Raw genomic sequence first — 20,145 nt, forward strand, 5'->3', positions numbered from 1 at the left:
CTTCACTGAATACAGTAGTTTGGACTTTTTAAGGATGCGGCAGAGCAGCTGGTAACAACTCTAAGCACGTATGTTTGAGCAGACAAAGAAAGAGGTATGTGCTGCAGCAAACAGTATTTTTAATTAAAAGAATTAAAAAAAAAAAAAGGTGTGGGGGGAAGGATCCTGTAGATAAAAGAAATTTGTTTTCCAAATGGTTTGCAGGTCATTGGTGCTTGGTTTTGCAAAGAGAGGGGTTTTTTTAGTCCTTGATTCTGGATCTGGCAGGAAGCAACTTAGTAAAACTGTAGGAGGGAAGATAAGTTAAAAAAAAAAAGCACACGAGTTCAGAGAGCCTGTATTCTGTATTCATGAGTGTGTATTCTATGTTGGACTATTTTAGCACGGTCACATCCTGAGAGAAAGCAAAATAATTGGCAAAACATACCTAATTACTTTTTTTTTTTAGTTTTTTTTCTTTTTATTCTGTGCTCCACTGACAAGTGCAGCACATTATCCTATGTACAAACAATACCTGAGACAGAGCTTAATGCCAAAGAACAAAACAGGTAGCAAACCAGAAAAACGATGATGAAAAAAACACAAATCTAACTCCTCTTGAAACTGTTTGATGTGGCACAAAGCCTGGAACACTTCTGGTGTATTCAAAACTAAATTCCTGGAGAAGTTAAGATCTAGTGGATTGGGTTTGCTTCTTGGGAGTCTTCCCTGAGTGCTCTCAGTATCTTAGACCAAACGCAATGATAACATATTCCAGTAACTGCTATGCTTGGATCTGCTGCCAAGTTTCTTTCTGATTTAGTTCAGACACTCGGATCCAGAGCACGCTGTCTTGGGTAACCTCACTTCAAATCCAAAGATACAAAACTACTGTTTGTCTAGTTGCATAAACAAATGTTGAGCCTCATAAAAAAAGCGTGCTCCGAGATGCTCAGAGGTTAAATAACATATGAGGGTTTGTCTAATTAAAATCTGAGAAAAGAGAGGGTATATAAACAAAACAGTAAATATCTAGGAAAACCTGAGATGTGAAAGGCTGCTTCTACTATCAAAGTCTGCAATCTCATAACTTAGTACAAATGGCCACCTGGAACTATTTCCAAGAACTACTTCTGTTTTTCTCTGTAGCCCTACCACGGGTCAGTTATTATTCCTATCCAGTTTGTCTTTTTCCTACTTAAAAACCATGTCAGTATCTGACCAGGATGTACTTCCAGGTGTATCTACACTACAACCAAGATAATTCAAAGTACTGAATTCAGATACTTGCAAAACTCATTTTCTTGTGGACTACCTGTCCTACGCTCATCACTTCTGAATACGTGTCTTACGGGAGTGAAAGACAGAACTGAGATTTAGGTTGGATACTTAAAATGCACAGCTTATCTTCACCCCTTTCCATGGATATGTCCAAGTATTACCTGTGAACATAAATTGTTGTATTCCAGTTGTACTTACTTCAATGTCTAGTCTCCCGTCTGGTAATTGAAAACAAGCGTTCAGCAGAGCTGCAGAAGAGCCCATGATTTCCATGTAAGACTTTTATCTGCTGAGCAATAAATTGCTCTTTTGCAGAGGAAAGGCGCCTTTCTACCATCACAAGGTTTAACAACACAGACTACATAGAAACTTTGATGAGAGCTAGAATCTTCCTGGCAGGATTTGCAGCTCTGGAGCTTAGTGACACCCTCTCAGTTTGAATCCAGAAATACATTGCCTGTCATGCGCATCATCAGATAGCCGTATGAAATTCTCAACAGGACGACAAGTGTGATTTCCAAATAATTTTATTATGACGCCGAAAGTAAAAACCTATTTGAGGAATACCTCTACTGAGCTCGCTAGTCATACTAGAACATGCAAGGTTTTAAGATAAAACAAGTCCCTTTAAGTATAAAGCTCAACAAAGCCTTTCAAGCTTCAAAAGGAGACAGCCTACATTTCTCCGATCCGGTCAGTCATCCCACTGCCTTCCTGCTGCAACCAATATTCTGGAATGTCCTCCATTCCCTGTTAGTGAAATCATAACTTTCAGTAACACCGTTCTAGTGTCACGGGTCTTCTCTGGAGCCTGGATGGAAGTAAGCAGTGAAGTCAAAAGACTTCATATGCAACAAGAGGAAAACATCAAGCACTGTGATGAAGGCAGTTTGGAAAGCGGAGTAATGTGCTGCACGGAATGGTCTGCTATAATTATCCAAAATAATACACATACGTAAATTACATTTGCTTTGCATAACATGAGTACGTTTTTAAAAGGAGAACAAAACCCCCTCCTACCTAGTATTTTTGAGGCTAAAAAAAAAGAGAGCGAGAAAAAGAAAGATAATGCCTTTCTCTTTGCGCCAACGAAGCTGGAGGAATCCATGCACACGAAGATGTTCATTCATAGCTTCCTGCAACTTAGCAGCGCCTCGGCGGCACACCTCCTCCACCGGGAGCACCAGCCACCAGCCTGTCAAAGGAGGCGGCGACAGGCCGAGACGCTTGCCCTGTTTGCAGGCGGCCCTTGCTCCTGAGGGAAGCCTCGCTGGTGCTCCTGCCCTGCCCGCCGCGCCTTGTCCCCCGCCAAGGGGACAGCTCTTCCTCACCACCCCACCGCAGCTCCCTGCACCCGGCCATGGCGGCACAGCGAGCTGCCGCCCTCACACCCGCAGCTGCCGAATCCCAGACGCCTCACAGCACCTTCCCCGTAGCAGGCCGGCGGCCCCGGCACCCACCCCACACCGCCCCGAGAGGACGAGGGTTGCACAAGGCCCCTCCACCCCCCTCCCCACGCCCGTCCCGCCGCCCCCTCACCACCGAGCGGCCCGGACCGGGGCTGCCCCTCCGGGAGGGGGATCCCCGCCGAGGCCGCTCCCCTCGCGCCAACGGCCGCAAGGCGGGAGGGAGGGGAAGGGAGGAGGCGGCGGCCGCCATCGCCCCGCCACGGACGCTGCGGCCGGCATGCGTCCCGGCGGGCCGCGGGCCCTTTAAGGCGCCGTCGGCGGGGCAGCGTGCACATCGCCAAGGCAACCGGGGGCGGGCGGCGGCGGGCGGCAGCGTGTCGCCGCCGGCGGCCGCGCTGACGTCGGAAGGGGAAGCTGAGCAATAACAACAGCGACGCGGGGCGGGGCGGCGGCGTCGGCCGGGGCGGTGCGCTTGCGCGGGCTGCGGGCCTGCTTCTATTTATGTGGGGGGGCGCCAAGATGGCGGTGCTGGAGGCGGCGAGGAGAACGTAGGGGGCAGCTCCGACCGGGCGGCGGAGGGGGGGGAGGGGAGAGGGAGGAGCCGCCGCCGGTGGGAGGGAGCGCGGAGAGCCGTGTCACCGAACGCGTGAGGCGGGGGCCGGCGAACGGGCGGGCGGGGGGCGGGAGGGGGGGGGGCGGCGGAGGATGGCGGAGCCGCGCCGGGTGCCGTTCATTAGCCTGTCACCCGTGAGGCGCCGCGAGGGCGAGAGCCCGGCGCTGGAGCGGGAGGCGCCGGGCCGCGAGCCGGAGCCGGGCCGCGAGGTGCCGCCGTTGGAGCCGCCGCACGAGCTCTGCCGGCCGGAGCCGCCGCCGCCGCCCCGCGAGACCGGCCGGCCCGAGCAGCAGCCGCCGCCGCAGCGGGAGCCCCCCCGGCCCGAGCCGCCGCCGCTGCCGCCGCCGCAGCAGCTACCGCCGCCGCCACCACCACCACCGCCGCCGCCGCGCCAGGGCAGCCGGCAGGAGCCGCCGCCGCCGCAGGAGGCGCTCCCGCTCCGCCAGACGGTCCGCCTGGAGGTGGTGCTGAAGGACCCCACCGAGGAGGGCTGCGTGGAGTTCAGCTACCCGGAGCTGCTGCTGTGCGGGGACTCGCGGGTACGGGACCTCCCCTTCCCCCTCCCCTCCTGCCGCGCTTCCTCCTCCTCCTCTTCCCTGCCCGCGTCCCCGGCCTCGCCGATAACGTTATCGGTCGCCCCGTGTTGCTCAGGGGTGGTCCCGGCCCGGCGGGGCGGCGCCCTGGGGGGCTGGGGGGGGAAGTCCGGCGGCCTCGCCGTCGCTCCGGGCTCCTCCTGGCGCTGAGGCTGCGCCTGTGCCCGTGGGGGAAGGGAAGGGTTCGCTCTCGTCGTCCCTGAGCTGGCCGAGGGCTCCCGGCTGGCTTTTCTGGGAGCTGCTGGGGTTTGCTGCGAGCAGGGGCGGGCGAGAGAGAGCGTGTTGTGTGCCCCGGTTACCCTAGCTGCCCTCCCCGCGCCTTGGCTGCCCGGGGAGCGGTGGGTGTTGCATCCTCCCTTCCTGGGAGCTTTTTTCCGGCAGCTGAACGAAAGTGTTGCCATGCCACTCTCTTTTCCGGCTTGTCTGTAGGCTGTGTACAGGTAAATGAAGAGTTATTAGCCTGGCTCTGCTACAATTCTTGAGAAGCAGTGAAGTGAGCATTAGCAGACTTGGAGATGAGTTTCTGGGTGGGGGCAGGGGTGCATGAGAGTTCTTGTTGAAAACATAACCTCACCTGTAACTATTTAAGAACTTCATTCAAGGAAAAAAAGTACTTTCCCTTTTCCTATTCCTCTCGACCAGAAAAAAATTTGGTACCTGAACTATGTTTTTTAAGGAGAAAAGCTTGTGCGACAACATTAAGAAGCAAGCAGCATTAGTCAATCAACAGGACTCAGTGTTCAAGTAGGATGGAGAGGCCCATGTCCTTAAGCTTGTCACACGTGAGCCACTTAGTGAGTTGAGGATACCGGTGAAGTTGCACTTGATTTAAATAGCTGTGGCTCCTCTTAATTGTGGTACACAGCCAATTTTAGAGGAAGTTTACATCTTATTGGAAAGGGCAGGGGACAAGAAAGTGCCTGAGAAGGTTATGATAGCTCTGGTGATAAAAGCAAACCTCAAATACCAGTACTGATTTTGCCGTTGGGTTATTACATCCAGCACAAACTCGAGAATGGTTAAAACTTGTTTTATGGACCATAGTGTTTCTAGGTGATGATGATGCCGTCGCTATACTTAGCAGCCTGCTTGCTTTTTGTTCTGTAGTACACACTGGATTGTGTTTAAATGTTGAAGACAGAAAAATCAATGACTGTGATTTTAATCCCTCTGAGATCTTCTGATGCAAGTTAAAAGGTTCCTTCTGTTCATCCTGTCCTACAGCTGTTGTTGGCAAACGGTGCCAGTTATGACTCCTCTGAATTGGTGTAGCATAAGCATGCTGCTCTGTGAAGTGCATCTTTCTGAGCAGCTCCTGTGTGAAGGTGAAAATTGTGTTAGTGTTTAGAAGTGGTTCAGTATGCGGAGGTTGACTTTTCCCTTTGGAAGTTCCACATTCTGTAACTGCCTTTTTTCTGTAGGTTGGTAAGATGTTAATCGCATAACTGGGGAAAAATGGCTTTTTATGTAGTTCTCTTGCAAATTCTGTATCTTCTGAGGGGGAGCATTGATTTAGGGGATTTTTGGTACAATTGGGATCAGAGACTGCTTTTAAGGTAGAACTAGGGATAGAAATGCTTTATAAGAAATGGTGTATGTTTTCCAGCTCTCTGTAGAGTCCAAATTGAAATGAATGGATCATAATGGCCTGTCTATCGCTGGATGTGTTACAGTCAGCTGATTATGTAAAACAGTGTGATAAATTGTGAGCCTTTTAAAGTGATTCTGGACTCTTATTCTTGTTGTACACTCTTGTGTACTTGGCCTGTCGGTTTAACTTCTTGCTTACATATGGTAGAAAGTGGAAAAGCTACTCTGATGTGGTAGGGAAGTCCTAAAATCTTGTATTAATCAGCATGAAAAGAGAGGGGAAATATGTTTTATCCAGCAATAAAATTAGTGCATGCTGGTTCCTTCATAGTTAAAGCAACTACAAGAGAATTAGCTCTGCACAGTGCAAGAGGCTTAGGATGACAGAAGCCTGTCTTTTACGCTGGTCATTCTCAGACCAACAAATTATGTAACCTGTTCAAAGTCCTAAAATAGAAGAAAATTGTGAAAGGAAGACTGATGTTGCTTGTGGAGTAGAATAGCTATGGTGATTTATACCAGTTAATGCAGCAGAGAACTGCTTTGTTAAAATGAAGCTTTCCTGCAGAATCTGAGATTTGCTCTTTCCAAGTGGGTACTAACTAGTCAGCAGTTAATGCTGTGGCTTTAAGTGTAGTTTTGGTGATGGTTGTTTTAGTAATGGTTCAGTTTAAAATAAACAGTTCATATAAACTTTGCTATGCAAACTGTTCTTGTAGGGTGAAAATTGATAGAGTTTTCGAAAAGCTGTTGTTGACTTCCTTATACCTATTCCCATTGAAGTTCAACATTGCAAAATTAGGAGCTTATCTTTCTGTCTTGTAGTGGTGCTTGGAACTGGAGCAACAAAGGTAGGTTCTCACGTGTCAGGCCGCCCTGGGAAGGCAAGGACTGGTTCACAGGAATAACTTTGAACATTGCTTTAACAGGTCTCTTAATGAAATGGTAGAGAACACCAAAACTTATTTGACAGGATGAGTGCAACTTCTGTTTTGTTTTTTTTTTTTTAATTCCAAATTTGAGTTTCTAGCTTGAATCAGAAGCTAGTGGAAATGTTTATGTTAGAAACTCATGCTGTCTTCATCCTGTTTTTTTTTCTTTTTTTCCTTGATAAAGAGAGCATCCTATCATAGAATCATAGAATCATAGAATCATAGAATCATAGAATCATAGAATCATAGAATCATAGAATCATAGAATCATAGAATCATAGAATCATAGAATTGTTGAGGTTGGAAGGGACCTTTAAGATCATCGAGTCCAACCTTTAGCCTACCCTGACAAGAGCCACTTCTAAACCATGTCCCTCAGTGCCCCATCTACCCTTTTTTTAAACACCTCCAGGGATGGTGAATCCACCACCTCCCTGGGCAGCCTATTCCAATGTTTAATAACCCTTTCAGTGAAAAAATGTCTCCTAATATCTAATCTAAACCTCCCCTGACGTAACTTGAACCCGTTTCCCCTCGTCCTATCACTTGTCACCAGGGAGAAGAGGTCAGCCCCCATCTCTCTACAACCTCCTTTCAGGAGGGTTGTTGATAGAGTTCATCTTTTGGTAGGAGTTATTTATGTGAAGTTTTTGGATGTGAGTAATGGGTTAGTGTGGTTGAAGAGTTTATTTGCCTCTTAAAAACTGGCCAAAGTGAAAGTGTGCTCCCTTTTCTGTTGGTGCAATTAAAGTTTGGTGTGTAAAACCTAACTCAAAGCGGGTGAGCCAAAAGCCCAAGTTGGCTTCTGTTGAGCAGTTTGTAAAGGTGTTGAAGTAGTAATGTCTTAAAGTTACTGCAAAGTCTGAGGGCTGTCCATCAGAGCCCTCAGAAACTGTCAAAACTAAAACTTGCTTGAATTTGAGATTCCAACAGGGCTTAACTAATCAAAGTAATAGTCAGCTACAGCTTTGAGAGTTAGGAGAGAGGCAAGTTAATGCTTAAGTACTAAATTGTGCTTGACCTCTGGCCTCGACCTTGTCTTGTTTCACAATTAAAAAAAACGAACAACATTTGCCTAGCAGAAGATGTAGAATAAGTTTTCCCAGCTAAAAGTAGAGAAAACGGTGTTGCATGAATTGAGCCGTATTTTGTATTTAATTATGCCTGCAGGAAATACATATGTAACTTATGTTTCAGGATTAACTATAACCTCTATTAATTTTTTCTTTAAGTACCCAGTTGAGAAAATGTAAGCTAATTACGTGGTGTTTGCAGTTTTGCTCAGCTTACCTTCCTCATTACATTGGTCTTGATACTTGTCATTATTTGGTCACCATTTAGTCACTATATTGCCTTTTCGTACTGTGGAGGAAGGATCTTGATTTTCTGAACTTAGTATTGTGTTTTCTTCTGACTTAGTCTACCATAAACCCTCATTTATTCATTGATGAGTGCTCCTTGTGCAGTAAAGTTAGTTGACCTCCATGAAGTTCTGTAAAATGGAACTCCATTCCACCATATTTTAGCATCCTAGTACTTCCCGCCCCTTCCAACAATTACTATATTTTATGTGAATTCTAATTTGGAGAAGGCAGACCTATCTTTCTGCCATACCTTATTTCCATAAAAAAGCACTACGTATACCCTTGGTTACTGCTCATTGACTTTGTGTCAGTGAAAACCTCTTTCTCAAAACAAAAAAAAAGAGGGGGAGTACTTCCTGGTTATTTCTACAGCTGGAATATTAAATCAGTATTGTCATTATGGCTGCCATAGTGTCAATCTTGTGGAATTCATGCTATGATTACTGAAATTATCTGAAGAAAAAATAACAGTACAAGAGTTAAAGGAGTTATGTTAGTTATGTCTCTAACTTCCTGAGCTTTTTAGTCTTCTGGCTGCTTCCCTGTTGATTAGCGTACCAGGTACATCTTGTGTATTGTATCTAGAGGGATTACAGCACCAATAAGAGGCACCAGTGGAAGCAGAAATGAAAAGGAGTTGTGTTTAGAGAGCGTACTTTCTCTTTGAACCTCAAATGACCATGGTTCTCTCTTATGTTTACGTTTTCAGTTGAGGTTGTAGTGGAATGCTTGGGAAAATATAAATCAGAGTCTTTCTCTTAACTTTGCTGTTTGTGTTCTCATTAGAAGAAAAGTAACTGAACAAGTCAAACTTATTCTTAGAGAATAACGTAAGTATTTGGACTCAGTATAAATTCCGACCACTCAGTCATCAGACGTTGTTTATTAACATTTAATTGTTTATTAGATGCACTGTGTGTTTCTTACGGGATGAATATTTAACTTCTTCATTTTTCAGAAGAAATCGGTTCATCCGGAAGATCCATTTAGTGATGAACAACGTGAGCGGCATGAAGTAGAAATGCTAGCCAAGAAGTTCGAGGCAAAATATGTGAGTTACTGTACCTGTATTAAAATATACAAATATTTAATAGTGATAACTTATGATGCTGTAGAGATGTTAACATCAGTTTTATTCCTGAATAGGGTTGCTAATGTAGTGTCAAATGACTTCTGTACATTTCGGAGCTGACTGTCTCATTATATTTCATTTAAGTAGCTTGAAGCTGCTACAAGCTTATTAGACAAGTCTGCTAAATAGATTTGTCTATAGGATGTTATAGCTTGTGAAGCTATTCTTGGAAAAGCTTCCTATATAAATACAAATGCGTAATAGACGCAGGTCAATATTAATGATAAATACTGTGCCAGAGGAAAGAATTTTTATGTAATGCTGTTGTGCACTATTGAACAAGTGTTCTGTTTGGGCTAAATACGGATGAATCTTGATGAATTCCTGGCTACTTTGAAATGCTTCCATAGGAAGTTATTGTTGAAAATAGGTCATTGCTTGACGAGTTTATCTTGTAGCTGCCAGTTGCCTAAAGATACTCTGCTGATTCCTCAAAGTGTAGCATGAATGACTTGAGCACACTGGGCAGTAACATAAAGAGGCTTTCACTAATAAACGAAGGTAGAAATCAGAAAATGTTGACTAAAACCACACCCAAACAGGTCTTTAAGAATTCATATGGGTAGGGTTGGGTAATTAATTCTGAGCTGGCAATCAAAACTCATCATCATGCTTAGGCATGTTGATATTCTGGATTACTAATAGAGCACCTCAGTAATAAAGAAGGGAAACGAGCAGTCATTTGTATCTTTTGCTATTAATATACATATTAAAATCTTTCTTGTCCAATTTATTTGGATTTTCTTTTTCTGGCAAAGGCAGATTTCTTGAGAGCCTGGTCTATACATTCTGTAGAAGTAATTACTATTTCAGGGTATGTTAGCTGTGATACATAACAAAATAAGTCCTTAAACTGAAAAGAACAACTTTCATCTTTTGTGGAGGGGTTAAAAGAACCCAATATACCCAGTGAATTGAGAAGGCGGTTCCAGAGTGCTGTTTGCTTTTCATTTGAATGATAAATTAATTTTTGAATGTGAGAGAAAAATATTTCAACTGTATTTTTTTAGAAAACTCATGTACACAATACAAGTTAAGGATTTTATAATGTCCTGAAACAAGTTGCTTCACTACAGCAGATGAAAGTCAGTGTAGAACATGTAGAGCAATATATGTAGGAGGGAGTGGTAGTGGAAGCAATCTAATCTTACATATATATTTATGCATACATCAAAGCTAAACATGTATACATAGGGACAAAACGCGGTGTTATTAGACTTATGAAAACTTGAGTTCAATGCTCAGTAGTCATAAAAAAGGGCAAATAGATACTAGAAAGCAGTAGGTAACAAACCCTAACAATTTTACAACAGTTTAAATTAATGATGTATGTGTATCTTACTATTTGCTTTTCTGATTTCTTGCCTTTCTCTCATTCTCTGCCATACCTTACGCCTCTCAACGCCACAAAATTCCTGGAAGGGGAATGTCTTCTATATAAAGAAAAACTTATTAGGTTAGGGCCACTAAGCATGGAGGGTGGCGAGGGATTAATAGTTCTTGTGTTAGGTACTCCCTGTCCTTTCTCTCTTCCAATAAAAGAACTATCATTCTCTACTTACCATCCATGCTCAGAGGAATTGCATCTCTCTACACTGACTCAGTACAGTTGCTCATGTTCTGACAACACTCAGCCATCTTCTGATTCTTGTGGTGAGACGCTCACCCCTTTAGCTAAACTGCATACAGCAGGGATGCTGTGAAGTAGATACCCATTCTCCTCTTCTCTTAACAGCGCTTTAGCGTAAAAGTAATCACTGTTTGTATGAGAAACAAGTAGAGTTTTTTTTCAGATTTGCAGGAAGTACTACATCCTCCTTACACTAATTAGGTATTACTTATGTATATCAATTTAAAATGGAGACAATCTTTTTAATCATAGCACGTGTGGCAGTACTTCTGAAAAATTTGGTATGTGAAGAACGGTCTTCCTTGAAGACTCTTTACTTATTTTCAGATAAATTCCTGTACTCGTAATCAAATCAGTACAATATTGGCTGTATCTTGCAGATACTAAGAAAAAGCCTATGAATAAATATATTTTTGTAAAACAAGATGCATAAAGCTAATGTACCATTTGTTTGTTTACTTGATTATTCAGAACTTTTTTGCAATTGCTGCATATTTTAAACACCAGCATAAAAATCTGTTCTGAACGGTTTCCATTTTCATTCTTTTGATGACTATTATTCTCTAGACAAAATCAAACACTGTGTTGTAAAAACATGATATTGAATCTCAGATGATATTGTACATAATGTAAGAATTCTTATTGGATCAAAACAAAAGTCTATCTAATCGATGGTAGCATAGTCCTCTGACACCAGTGGAATCTCATACTTGAAAGTATGAGATATTAAAGTAAATGTGCATTGATACTATTTTGGTGTGCCTGTCTAGCAATCTGTGGCTTAATTTCTCCCAAAACCAAAGGCTGTGTGTTTACCCTTCGTATAGCTTTCTGACATACTTGCCAGATCACTTTGAGTTCACTGAATTTCGCATTGTGTTCTGTGACACTGAATACCATGATGATTGTCATACGAAAGGTTGTAGTGAGGTGGGGGTTGATCTCTTCTCCCAACTAACAGGTGACAGGACAAGACGAAACGTCCTTGAGTTGCACGAGGGGAGGTTTAGATTGGATATAAGGAAGAATTTCTTCACTGAAAGGGTTATCAAGCATTGGAACAGGCTGCCCAGGGAAGTACTTGAGCTGCCATCTCTGGAGGTATTTAGAAGATGTGTAGATGTAGCACTGAGGGACACTTTTTAGTGGTAACTTGGCAGTTCTAAGTTAACAGTTGGACTTGATGATCTTAAAGGTCTCTTCCAACCAAAATGATTTTATGCAAACATACTTTGTGTTTAAACCCAGTGAGCCTACTTGATGCTCCATAATTTCTGTATTGTAAGAAACAGGGAAATATTTTCTGTTCTTCCACGTGCTGAATGTGATCCTGATGCTATCATCTAAATTCATCCCTTTCGTTCCCCAGCTGAAGTGTCTTAACATTCTGTTATGGTACAGAAGCGGTGGTTTTTATTACCTTTAAACATCCTTGTTGGCTTACTGTTCCCTTTTTTGTTCTAATTTCTTTTTTTAAGTGAAAGGATATTAATGGTAGGATGCCCTGATTTATCAATGATATAATGATGACTTCTGGTTTTGTTCCTGGTTCCTTTTTTTCATAAGTCCCAATTCTTTTCTTTTTTGACTACTTCCGATAGTTGAGCAAATGTCATAAACTGTGTAACAATTCCAGTGCATCCTGAGCAGCATAACAAATTGGGAGCATGCTGTATTTTTTTCTTGTTCGGGTTGTACTTCCTTTGTGTGGATTACCTTGCTTCTATTCATACTGAATTCAATCAATGATTTATCATACTAAGTTCAGAGCAACTGTGAGGTCTTCTGGTAATTCTTTAGTTGACTTTTTTTTTTCTTTACTGTCCTCAGTAATTTCTGTCCTCCCCACCCCCTCCAACTGTTATCCCTCTCTGTTACTTCTAAAGATGAATGAATACATATTCCTTGTTGATTTTGCTTATTGCTTTCTTTGCTGAACTGAAATATTTATTCCTACCCTTTCTTTCCTAGCTTTAAACCAGACATTAATTTGAGTGGATCTACCCTTTTATCCCACAAGAGTTTCTTGTCTGAAAAGATCTTTGGACTTTTGGATCAAGTATTTGAAGTACTGCTTCCTTCTACCAAAATTCTGCTCTGGAATGTATATTCTTATTCCTGCTGTTTCCATTCTTTATAACTTCTATTAACTTGCCCAATATAGAGATCAGGTTTGCTGGTTTATGGACTCTGCTGTGGCCCTTGAAAGATTCTTCAAAAGTTGGCACTGTATTTACCACTTTCTAGTCCTGTTGCGCAAAGGTTGTTTAAACCTTAGGTTATATGCTACAGTTGATTTGTTGAACTCGTATTTGAGTTTTCTGAATATTTGTGTGAATACTATTTGCAGCCTGAGGAACTAGACATCTTTGCTGTAATATCATGACTGCTTATATGCTGGGACAGAAGGGTTGGAGGAATTCTTTTGTGAAAGATGAAAAGCTTCAGTGGTAAAACTTCCCTGAACTGCTGCATAGTAAACACTGATGCAGATAATTCGTTCAGTTCTTCTGTGGTCTTGCATCCTTAACATCTTGACCATATGGACTTTCAACATACTTCCTTAAACATAACTGGGTAGAGCCAGGCCTGAAGGAAATTCTCTAACTATACATACAAAGGTTCAGATATTTTCATATGCCTGAATACAGGTTACTATTTTAATCCTGCTTTTATTCATTCGGCTATTGTGAGACTTCCTTTTTGTTAGTAACTTTGTTCCATATCTGTAGTATGTTTTTATGAATAACAGGCAGTCAGAATATATTAAGAGTTTTTAAAATTTTTTTTAATGACCATACACTGGAATCATAGAATGATAGGACAGCCATTGCTGCAAAAGGATTTTGGACTCACAAACGAGAATGTTGATGGTTACTTGGGCTTAGCAGGAGATGTGGTACTGAGGTGGTTTGCATTACACATTAGTGAGATCATTTATGCAGCATAAACTCATGGGATGAATTTATGTGTCATTCTTCAGACAATCTCCTGGTGCCTCAGTCAGAATCATAAGAATTACATAAGCTTTTGCACTGGAGTTCAAATGGAATTATTAAGTGCTACCTTTGTTTTTCTAAGATTTTTTCTTCTCTCATTCAAACTTTTTTAAAGGGGAAAAAAAAAAGTACTGCATGTTTTGGGAACATTCAGTGTTTTACCGGATGAGTGACTGTAGGGGATGATAGGGATGATAGGAAAGGTTAGGAATACTTAGCTTGGAAACCTGAGGCTTGGAATATAGCTTGAAAACCTGAACTGAAAACAGAATTTACTTTTGAGAGTTTTCTCTTGGGGCTGTTGCATTTATTTAATTATACTTGAGAAATTCCTGTTTGCTTGCAAGAGCGCATACTTTACTTTGTTACAAACTCAAATTCTTGCAAAATATTGTTAAAATGGAGGTGTTCAGATGCTTACACTTATCATAAAAGACCTGAAACCTCCCTTGAACATTCTCTGCATACTCATAGTAACAAGTGGGTTGTGATATCTGTATGTCACAACTGAAAAGACTCATAATAAACATGCTTACAGGAGTGAAACTTCAGGAGCAAGTTTTCTTGAATTCATGGAAGAACGCTGGTTACCATTTTAGTGAAGGTGGTGCCTTTTGGGGAATTCTGTCTTTTAAGACTTTTCTATTGACAATTTTGACAATATGTAGGAGTCAGAAAACTAGGCCTTGTGTCCTAAGCAGATTCCCATTTGTATAATCATAAGTTTAGATTCCCTGAATGTTTGAGTTGGGTGTGAGTTTTTACTTGACTTAATAATGGAACTTTAAGATGAGAAAAGTACTTGCAGGTTAAAATGAAGTTTACTGTCTCCTGGAGGTAAGTGAGCTCACTGTCTGTGATGCAGCTTCTGGCTTTTAAGTTACCTAACCAGTTCATGTCCAGTCCTATCAACTGAGGTAACGGTTCTTGCATTTCAAAGGATTTTATCTTAATATGGTTTTCTTCAGTTATGTCATATGAATGCTGTAACTTCTTAAACTCATAGACACCATACCTGCAAGTAACAGATCAATATTTTTCTCTTTTGACTTAGGCCTTGCTTTTCTGTATAGAAGCAATCCATCTTGTGTGGGAAAACACTTTACTGAATGCTAGACTATCAGTATTTTCCTTCGTATTGATTCTGTGACATAATGAAAAACTTTATTTTAGTAAACACTTTCTAAATTATCCCAGTCCTCCTATTGCTGTATTTTAAAAACACAGGACAGTGAAACATCTCTAAATAGGAAATGCTAGCAAGATCTCGGTCATGCAGAAACGAGGTGGCTAGCGGACACCTTTCAGGGATGATTCTGGTGAGGCTATAGTAGAGCATGTTTGCCAGAACTCATTCCTGTGTAAAAGTTTTTATTAGTCATCTAGACCACCTTCAAGCAAGCATCCAAGAAAGCAAAACTTCTAATTCCCTGAATGATCATCCCTCCAGTGCCTTATGGTTTGTAAACTTTAGTACATTGCTTCCTGTTTCCCAAATCATAAAATGCTTGCTTTGTTTTCAGGGTGGAAAGCCCCACAAACATCGGAAGGATCGCCTGCAGGATCTAATTGATATAGGTTATGGTTATGATGAAACGGACCCTTTCATTGACAATTCTGAAGCGGTAAGTAAGCCTCATCAAAGCAGCAAGAAGAAGTAAGACAATGCTTTTTTTTATAAAGAAGAAAAGTAAGGGGAAAATACTTTGTGCCCATGTATAACTGCTATGGATCCAAAGGGCATACTAATTTGTGAATCCAATGAATGATTAAATGTATAGTTTTATTCAGATATGATTATGCATTGCAAGAATAAAGAAAGCTATTGCTATATCACATAATTTTCCAGCTTTAGAAATTAAATTCTTTTTATTTTGTACCCTTCACTTACTGTGGACTGAAATTACATTGGCTCTGTTTAGTTTCTTGTGCTAGCTGTCTGGATTATTAGTAGATCGCTAGTGTTGTATTTCCTGCGTTAGATCAGAAAGCTATGCTGCTCTTAAAACCCAATAAGAATAGGATTGTTATTTTAAACATTCACCAAATATGTCTGAAAAAAAATTTAGATAAAGCAGGCAATATCAGGAGGTTTATAAGAGGGCATCTGAAGATAACTTACAGGTGATATATTAAAATATGACAATGAGGAAGAAGCTTGGAAGAGAGAGTGGATGATATAAAAGATTGGAGACCTTCTATAATTCTCCTTTATTAGATGTCAGATAGAAGTAGATGCACTGTTTAATCAAGTAAAAAAACAACAACAAAAAAACAAAACAGGAAAAAACACCTGACACTTTAGCCAGCCTTCAGCTTCCTCCACTGCTCAGTGACACTGAACAAAGCAGCAACGATGTGCTGCTCTGAAGAGGAGGGAGCTAAAAGTCTGAGTGGGAGAGGAAAGGTGAAAAGAAGTTGAGAAAAGAGTAAGAAAAGCACAGAAGTGAAGTGCATTGCTTAGCATACATTATGTCAAGCCTCCATTTGAACGTAGTAGTAGATCTGGGAAATTAATAACACTTTGGAAAGAGCTTCTATGAATACTGAGCTGTGAGGCTACTAGCAGACAGATGTTGCAATGAATATTGCTCTTAAGAACTGTGTGAGGTGCACAGAAGGTGTGCTGCAGAACTGATACCTTCTTGAACAAAAGAAGTTCATCTGTTAACCACAGTGCATAGCAGCCTGAGCTCATCTGTGTGTATTGTTAGTTTTTGAAGTAGGTCTGAAGGCGCATGAATAAGTTGTGTGAAAAGTGAGTTTGCTGTAGATGCTTATTGTAGCTTGTATTAATTTGTCCTTTTTCTTGTTCAACTAAAATTTTAATCTGGACCTTGACAATATTAAACTGTCCTGTCATTATCCCTCAACTTTTGGTTGTGCTGCTGGAACAATATTGGGGCCTAAGCCTTGCTACGTCCTTTCCAAAGGTCAGATTCTGATCTTCAGCTCAGTAAGAAAAGATGTGCATCGCTCCTGCTGAGAAGCCACTTGAGCCTATAGGCTTACCTGGTTTCTCAATGTTAAGTTAACCATCTTCAGTTTTCAAATTTTATGATACAGGACCCAAGTTGTATCTTGGTTTTTCTGGATTTATTGTGACCTATCACAGATCCAATACATGATTTGGATAACTTTCAGTACTCATAGTACAGGTCTCTATCGAAGATATATGTGAGTCTAGCAGGGTTGAACACCTATGGGCGTATTAGTACTTCTCATACTGTGCCTGCTTCTATTGCTGTTCTTGTTACCAGCAGCAGATCTATTAGATTTGCAGGAGCATTTGCTTCTGGTATCTCTTGCCAGACTCCTTGCGAGAACATACAAAAGGCAGTTGTTAGAGGACCGGATGGTTGCATCATGTGGTAGCTATGGAAGCTACTGGGGAGAATGGTGTATTCTCTAAAGATTGCTCTCCTGAACAAATCATTATGCCTTGTGTCTGCATTATAAATACAGACTCGTGAGTCTGTTTTGCTATCTCTGTTTTGCTTTTATCCCCATTTCTATATAGAAAAGAATTAAAAATGCAGTGTGCCAGCTGCTGTCTTAAGTTGCTGTTGCAGAGCTTAAGGGTCCTGTAACGTAGGAGTTAAGTTCGACAAAACCTCTCATTCCATCTCAGATGCAAATGCAAAGTGTTCAGAAAGAAAATCTACTTGTGTGGCTTGCTCATCTTCTGTATGGCCAGCTATTAAATCACCATGTGCCCTGAGAAATATCAGAGCCAGGTCTAGCCTGGACTTAAATTCTTTTTGGAAGGTACACTTCCTTACATGTAAAAAGCTCTAATATCCTGGGCACGATCTCTTGAAAAATGAGTATGAGCGCCTCTTGAATTGCTCCAGGATTGCTGTTGTCTTGTCTCCCCTTCTATCTCAGAAAAAAATAATTGAAAGCTTCCTTAGAATTTTAGTTCTTTTTCTTGCCACAGGTGTGAAAGTAAGGCTGAGCTCTTTGTCACTGAAACAGATTTATTACATAGCTTTTTTGAGCCATTAGCTCAGAAAACAGTTTTTGAGGTAGTGCTATCAAATGCTGTTGAAGAAATCAAACTAATAAAGCTCTAAGTCTGTTTTTAGCAGGCACTGTAATTGAGTTAAGGAATTCTGCTTCCTTTGGATCCATTTCCAATTTTGTACATGTAACATAGATGCATATATAACAAATAGCATAGATAACAAAGCATTTGGGTCCTCCAAGGATCCAGGCAGGGCAATTGTTCTGCTTGTTTTTTTCTTGAGGGCAGGGATCAGGGTCAACTGCAAGGAATCTGCTAATGGCAGGATTCTCAGGTAATGGATTTTGATGGGGCTGGAGTACAGGAAAGTAGAGGATATGCTTTTCTGGAGGAAGGTTCTTGGAAGGTGCTGATAGAAGGAAGTTTCTCCTAAGCAAAGAGATTTTTTTTTCTTTTTTTTCCTGTCAGACTCCTCAAAGGGTGCTGGTACCTGCCCTTTGAGGATGTAGGGTAAATTTTGGGCTGTTTAGTAGGCTAGACTGGCATTGTTTAACTTCTGTGAAAATGAAAACCATGCATGAGATTATTACAGAATTGATTTCATTGTTTACTCTGGAAAGAATTGGTACTTTCTTACAGCATAGTAAAGACTTTAGCAGTGTGGCTGCATTAAGGCCATCAAAGTCCTTGTGGCTTCTGAACACAGAAGAGTAAGGGTTCTCGAAGAGCAATTCAGTGGAGTCACGTGTGAAGTCAACTAACGGAAAATGTTGGAGAAAGGTTCTTGGGTACTTATTACAGTCAATTCCTACCTCCCGTCTTCCTTCAGACTTGTCTCCTCTTACAGGAATAAGTATATGGTTACAGGTTGCTGTTTGCTCTGGATGTATCTGGTATGTGTGCTATTCAGTTTTTTTACCTTACTGTCCTCCTTGGAAAATTTTGAGCTAGTTCTGTTTGGAAGAAGCGGCTTTTCCTCTCTGAATGCAATTGCAGGCAAGTGGGAAATCCATGCTTCAGTCTATACAGTGGATATTTTTGGGTTGAGCATTTTGATTGTAGTCAGTGGGTTGTGAACTCTTAATTCCAGGAAAAAAATGTAAATCAAGGCCATCTTACTATTGTTTGTAACCACTATGTAGCAGTTAGTCTGATGGCAAGTCCTAATCTTACTTATTTTAGTGGACCTCTGTGGTAGTAGTACACAGAACGTTCATAACTTGCAAAGAAAGCTGTCCCTTCTCAGTGTTTCCACTGCTTTGATGTTGAAAATAGGTTTTGCTCTATTATAAACTGCCCAGAATGACATTCTTTGTGGAATGGTATTCCTGCAAATTTCTACTTCCGCTATTCTTCATGCATGCATGCGCATATCAGCCTCGTTTGTCAGGACAACTGACTCTTGTGATGACCTCCGAATGTCTGTTTGGTCGAATACCTTCCTGACAATGTAAGCTTTATATAGATAGATATTCCAGGGTAATACAGTGCTCAGCTTTCTGCAATGTAATATGGAACAGGGATCTGAAGTAATATATGGTCCATAGTGAAAAAGTATGCCGTTTTCTCTTACTCGGAGTTAATAAGACTTGCACATCCAAAACAAAGACCAGCTAGCACTTTCCCCCATGTTGGGTAGATGAATGCAGAGGAAGCACTATCCACCTAGAAACCTGTAAGCAGTGCAAGATGTCTTTTGAAGCAGTGATACCAGGTAGCCACACTGACAGGAACTGAAGCAAAATGTGAATGCCAAGAGCAATGGGAAGTGTGCAGTTCAGTACTTCAGACACCCAGGGCCGTATGTCAGTATTTAACCCAGTCTGCTATATTCATGGTTTCATAGCAGCCTTCTAAACACTTATGTAGGAGTCCTGTGCTGTTGAGTAGAGAAAACTAGCCTACCAATGGCTTCTCATACATGAAAAGTTTCTCCAAAACAAGTACTTCAACTTAAAACTTATTTTCTTGAGCTACATCTTGCCTCAAGAGCCCAGACGCTCTTAAAAGACAGCTTTTCAAGGATTGTATGTTGATTTTTAGTAATTCCAAACACATTGGTAAAAGATTTGCTCTTTTTCTATCTGGGTTCCCTAGAATACTTTCCATAATTTAAGGGCTTCATCTTTGCAAAAACTTTGTTATGATATACGGTTTTCATATGTTTCCAGGATAAACTTGGTTTACTTAATCTTGTAATTTCCAGATTTATTAAAGATGTGATATATTTAATATCCTCTTCTCTCCCACCCTGACTTCCCCTCGAGTTCCTGCTGCTATGATCTAAAACGTGAGCTGATGGATTGCCAGTAAGAACATCTTGCTCAAGACTCTTGAATATTCGAGATGCTTTTTCACAGTGAGAATCTGGGTAATAGCAGAGCTTGCTGTGCTGATGGTCATGAATGGTAGCTTCTTGGGGAATGGCAGAGCTCAGTGTGGTGATTGCAATTTTTACCTTTTTTCTGGGGTTCTGGGCCAGATGTTTTAGGCCAATTTGATATTGATCCTTCCTGCTCAAAGAAGCTTGTTTTATGCATAGCTATGGAGAGCAGTGTTGTTGCTTGAGGAAGATAAATGTCTCTTAAAAAAAAAAAATAAAAAAACCCTATAAACCGAAGTCCAATGTTAGAGGCTTATACAGAAAAATGCTACC

The 20,145-nt window shown here is 41.5% G+C and overlaps 1 protein-coding gene across 3 annotated transcripts in view; it reads left to right on the top strand.

Annotated features, from left to right (window-relative positions):
* The first annotated feature begins 3,362 nt into the window (after positions 1-3,362).
* Positions 3,363-20,145, top strand: part of UBN2 (ubinuclein 2) — a 56,765-nt gene continuing 39,982 nt past the window's right edge. For all 3 annotated transcript variants that reach the window (XR_012585759.1, XM_074577304.1, XM_074577319.1), the window contains exons 1-3: positions 3,363-3,821; positions 8,720-8,812; positions 15,046-15,147. Coding sequence is in view for 2 of the 3 variants with exons in the window: in XM_074577304.1 (XP_074433405.1) it covers positions 3,375-3,821; positions 8,720-8,812; positions 15,046-15,147 (642 nt within the window). In the remaining variant the exon portion in view is untranslated. The remainder of the gene's footprint in view (positions 3,822-8,719; positions 8,813-15,045; positions 15,148-20,145) is intronic.

The sequence above is a fragment of the Larus michahellis genome, chromosome 1, assembly GCF_964199755.1.
Source record: "Larus michahellis chromosome 1, bLarMic1.1, whole genome shotgun sequence".
NCBI classification, from domain to species: Eukaryota; Metazoa; Chordata; class Aves; order Charadriiformes; family Laridae; genus Larus; species Larus michahellis.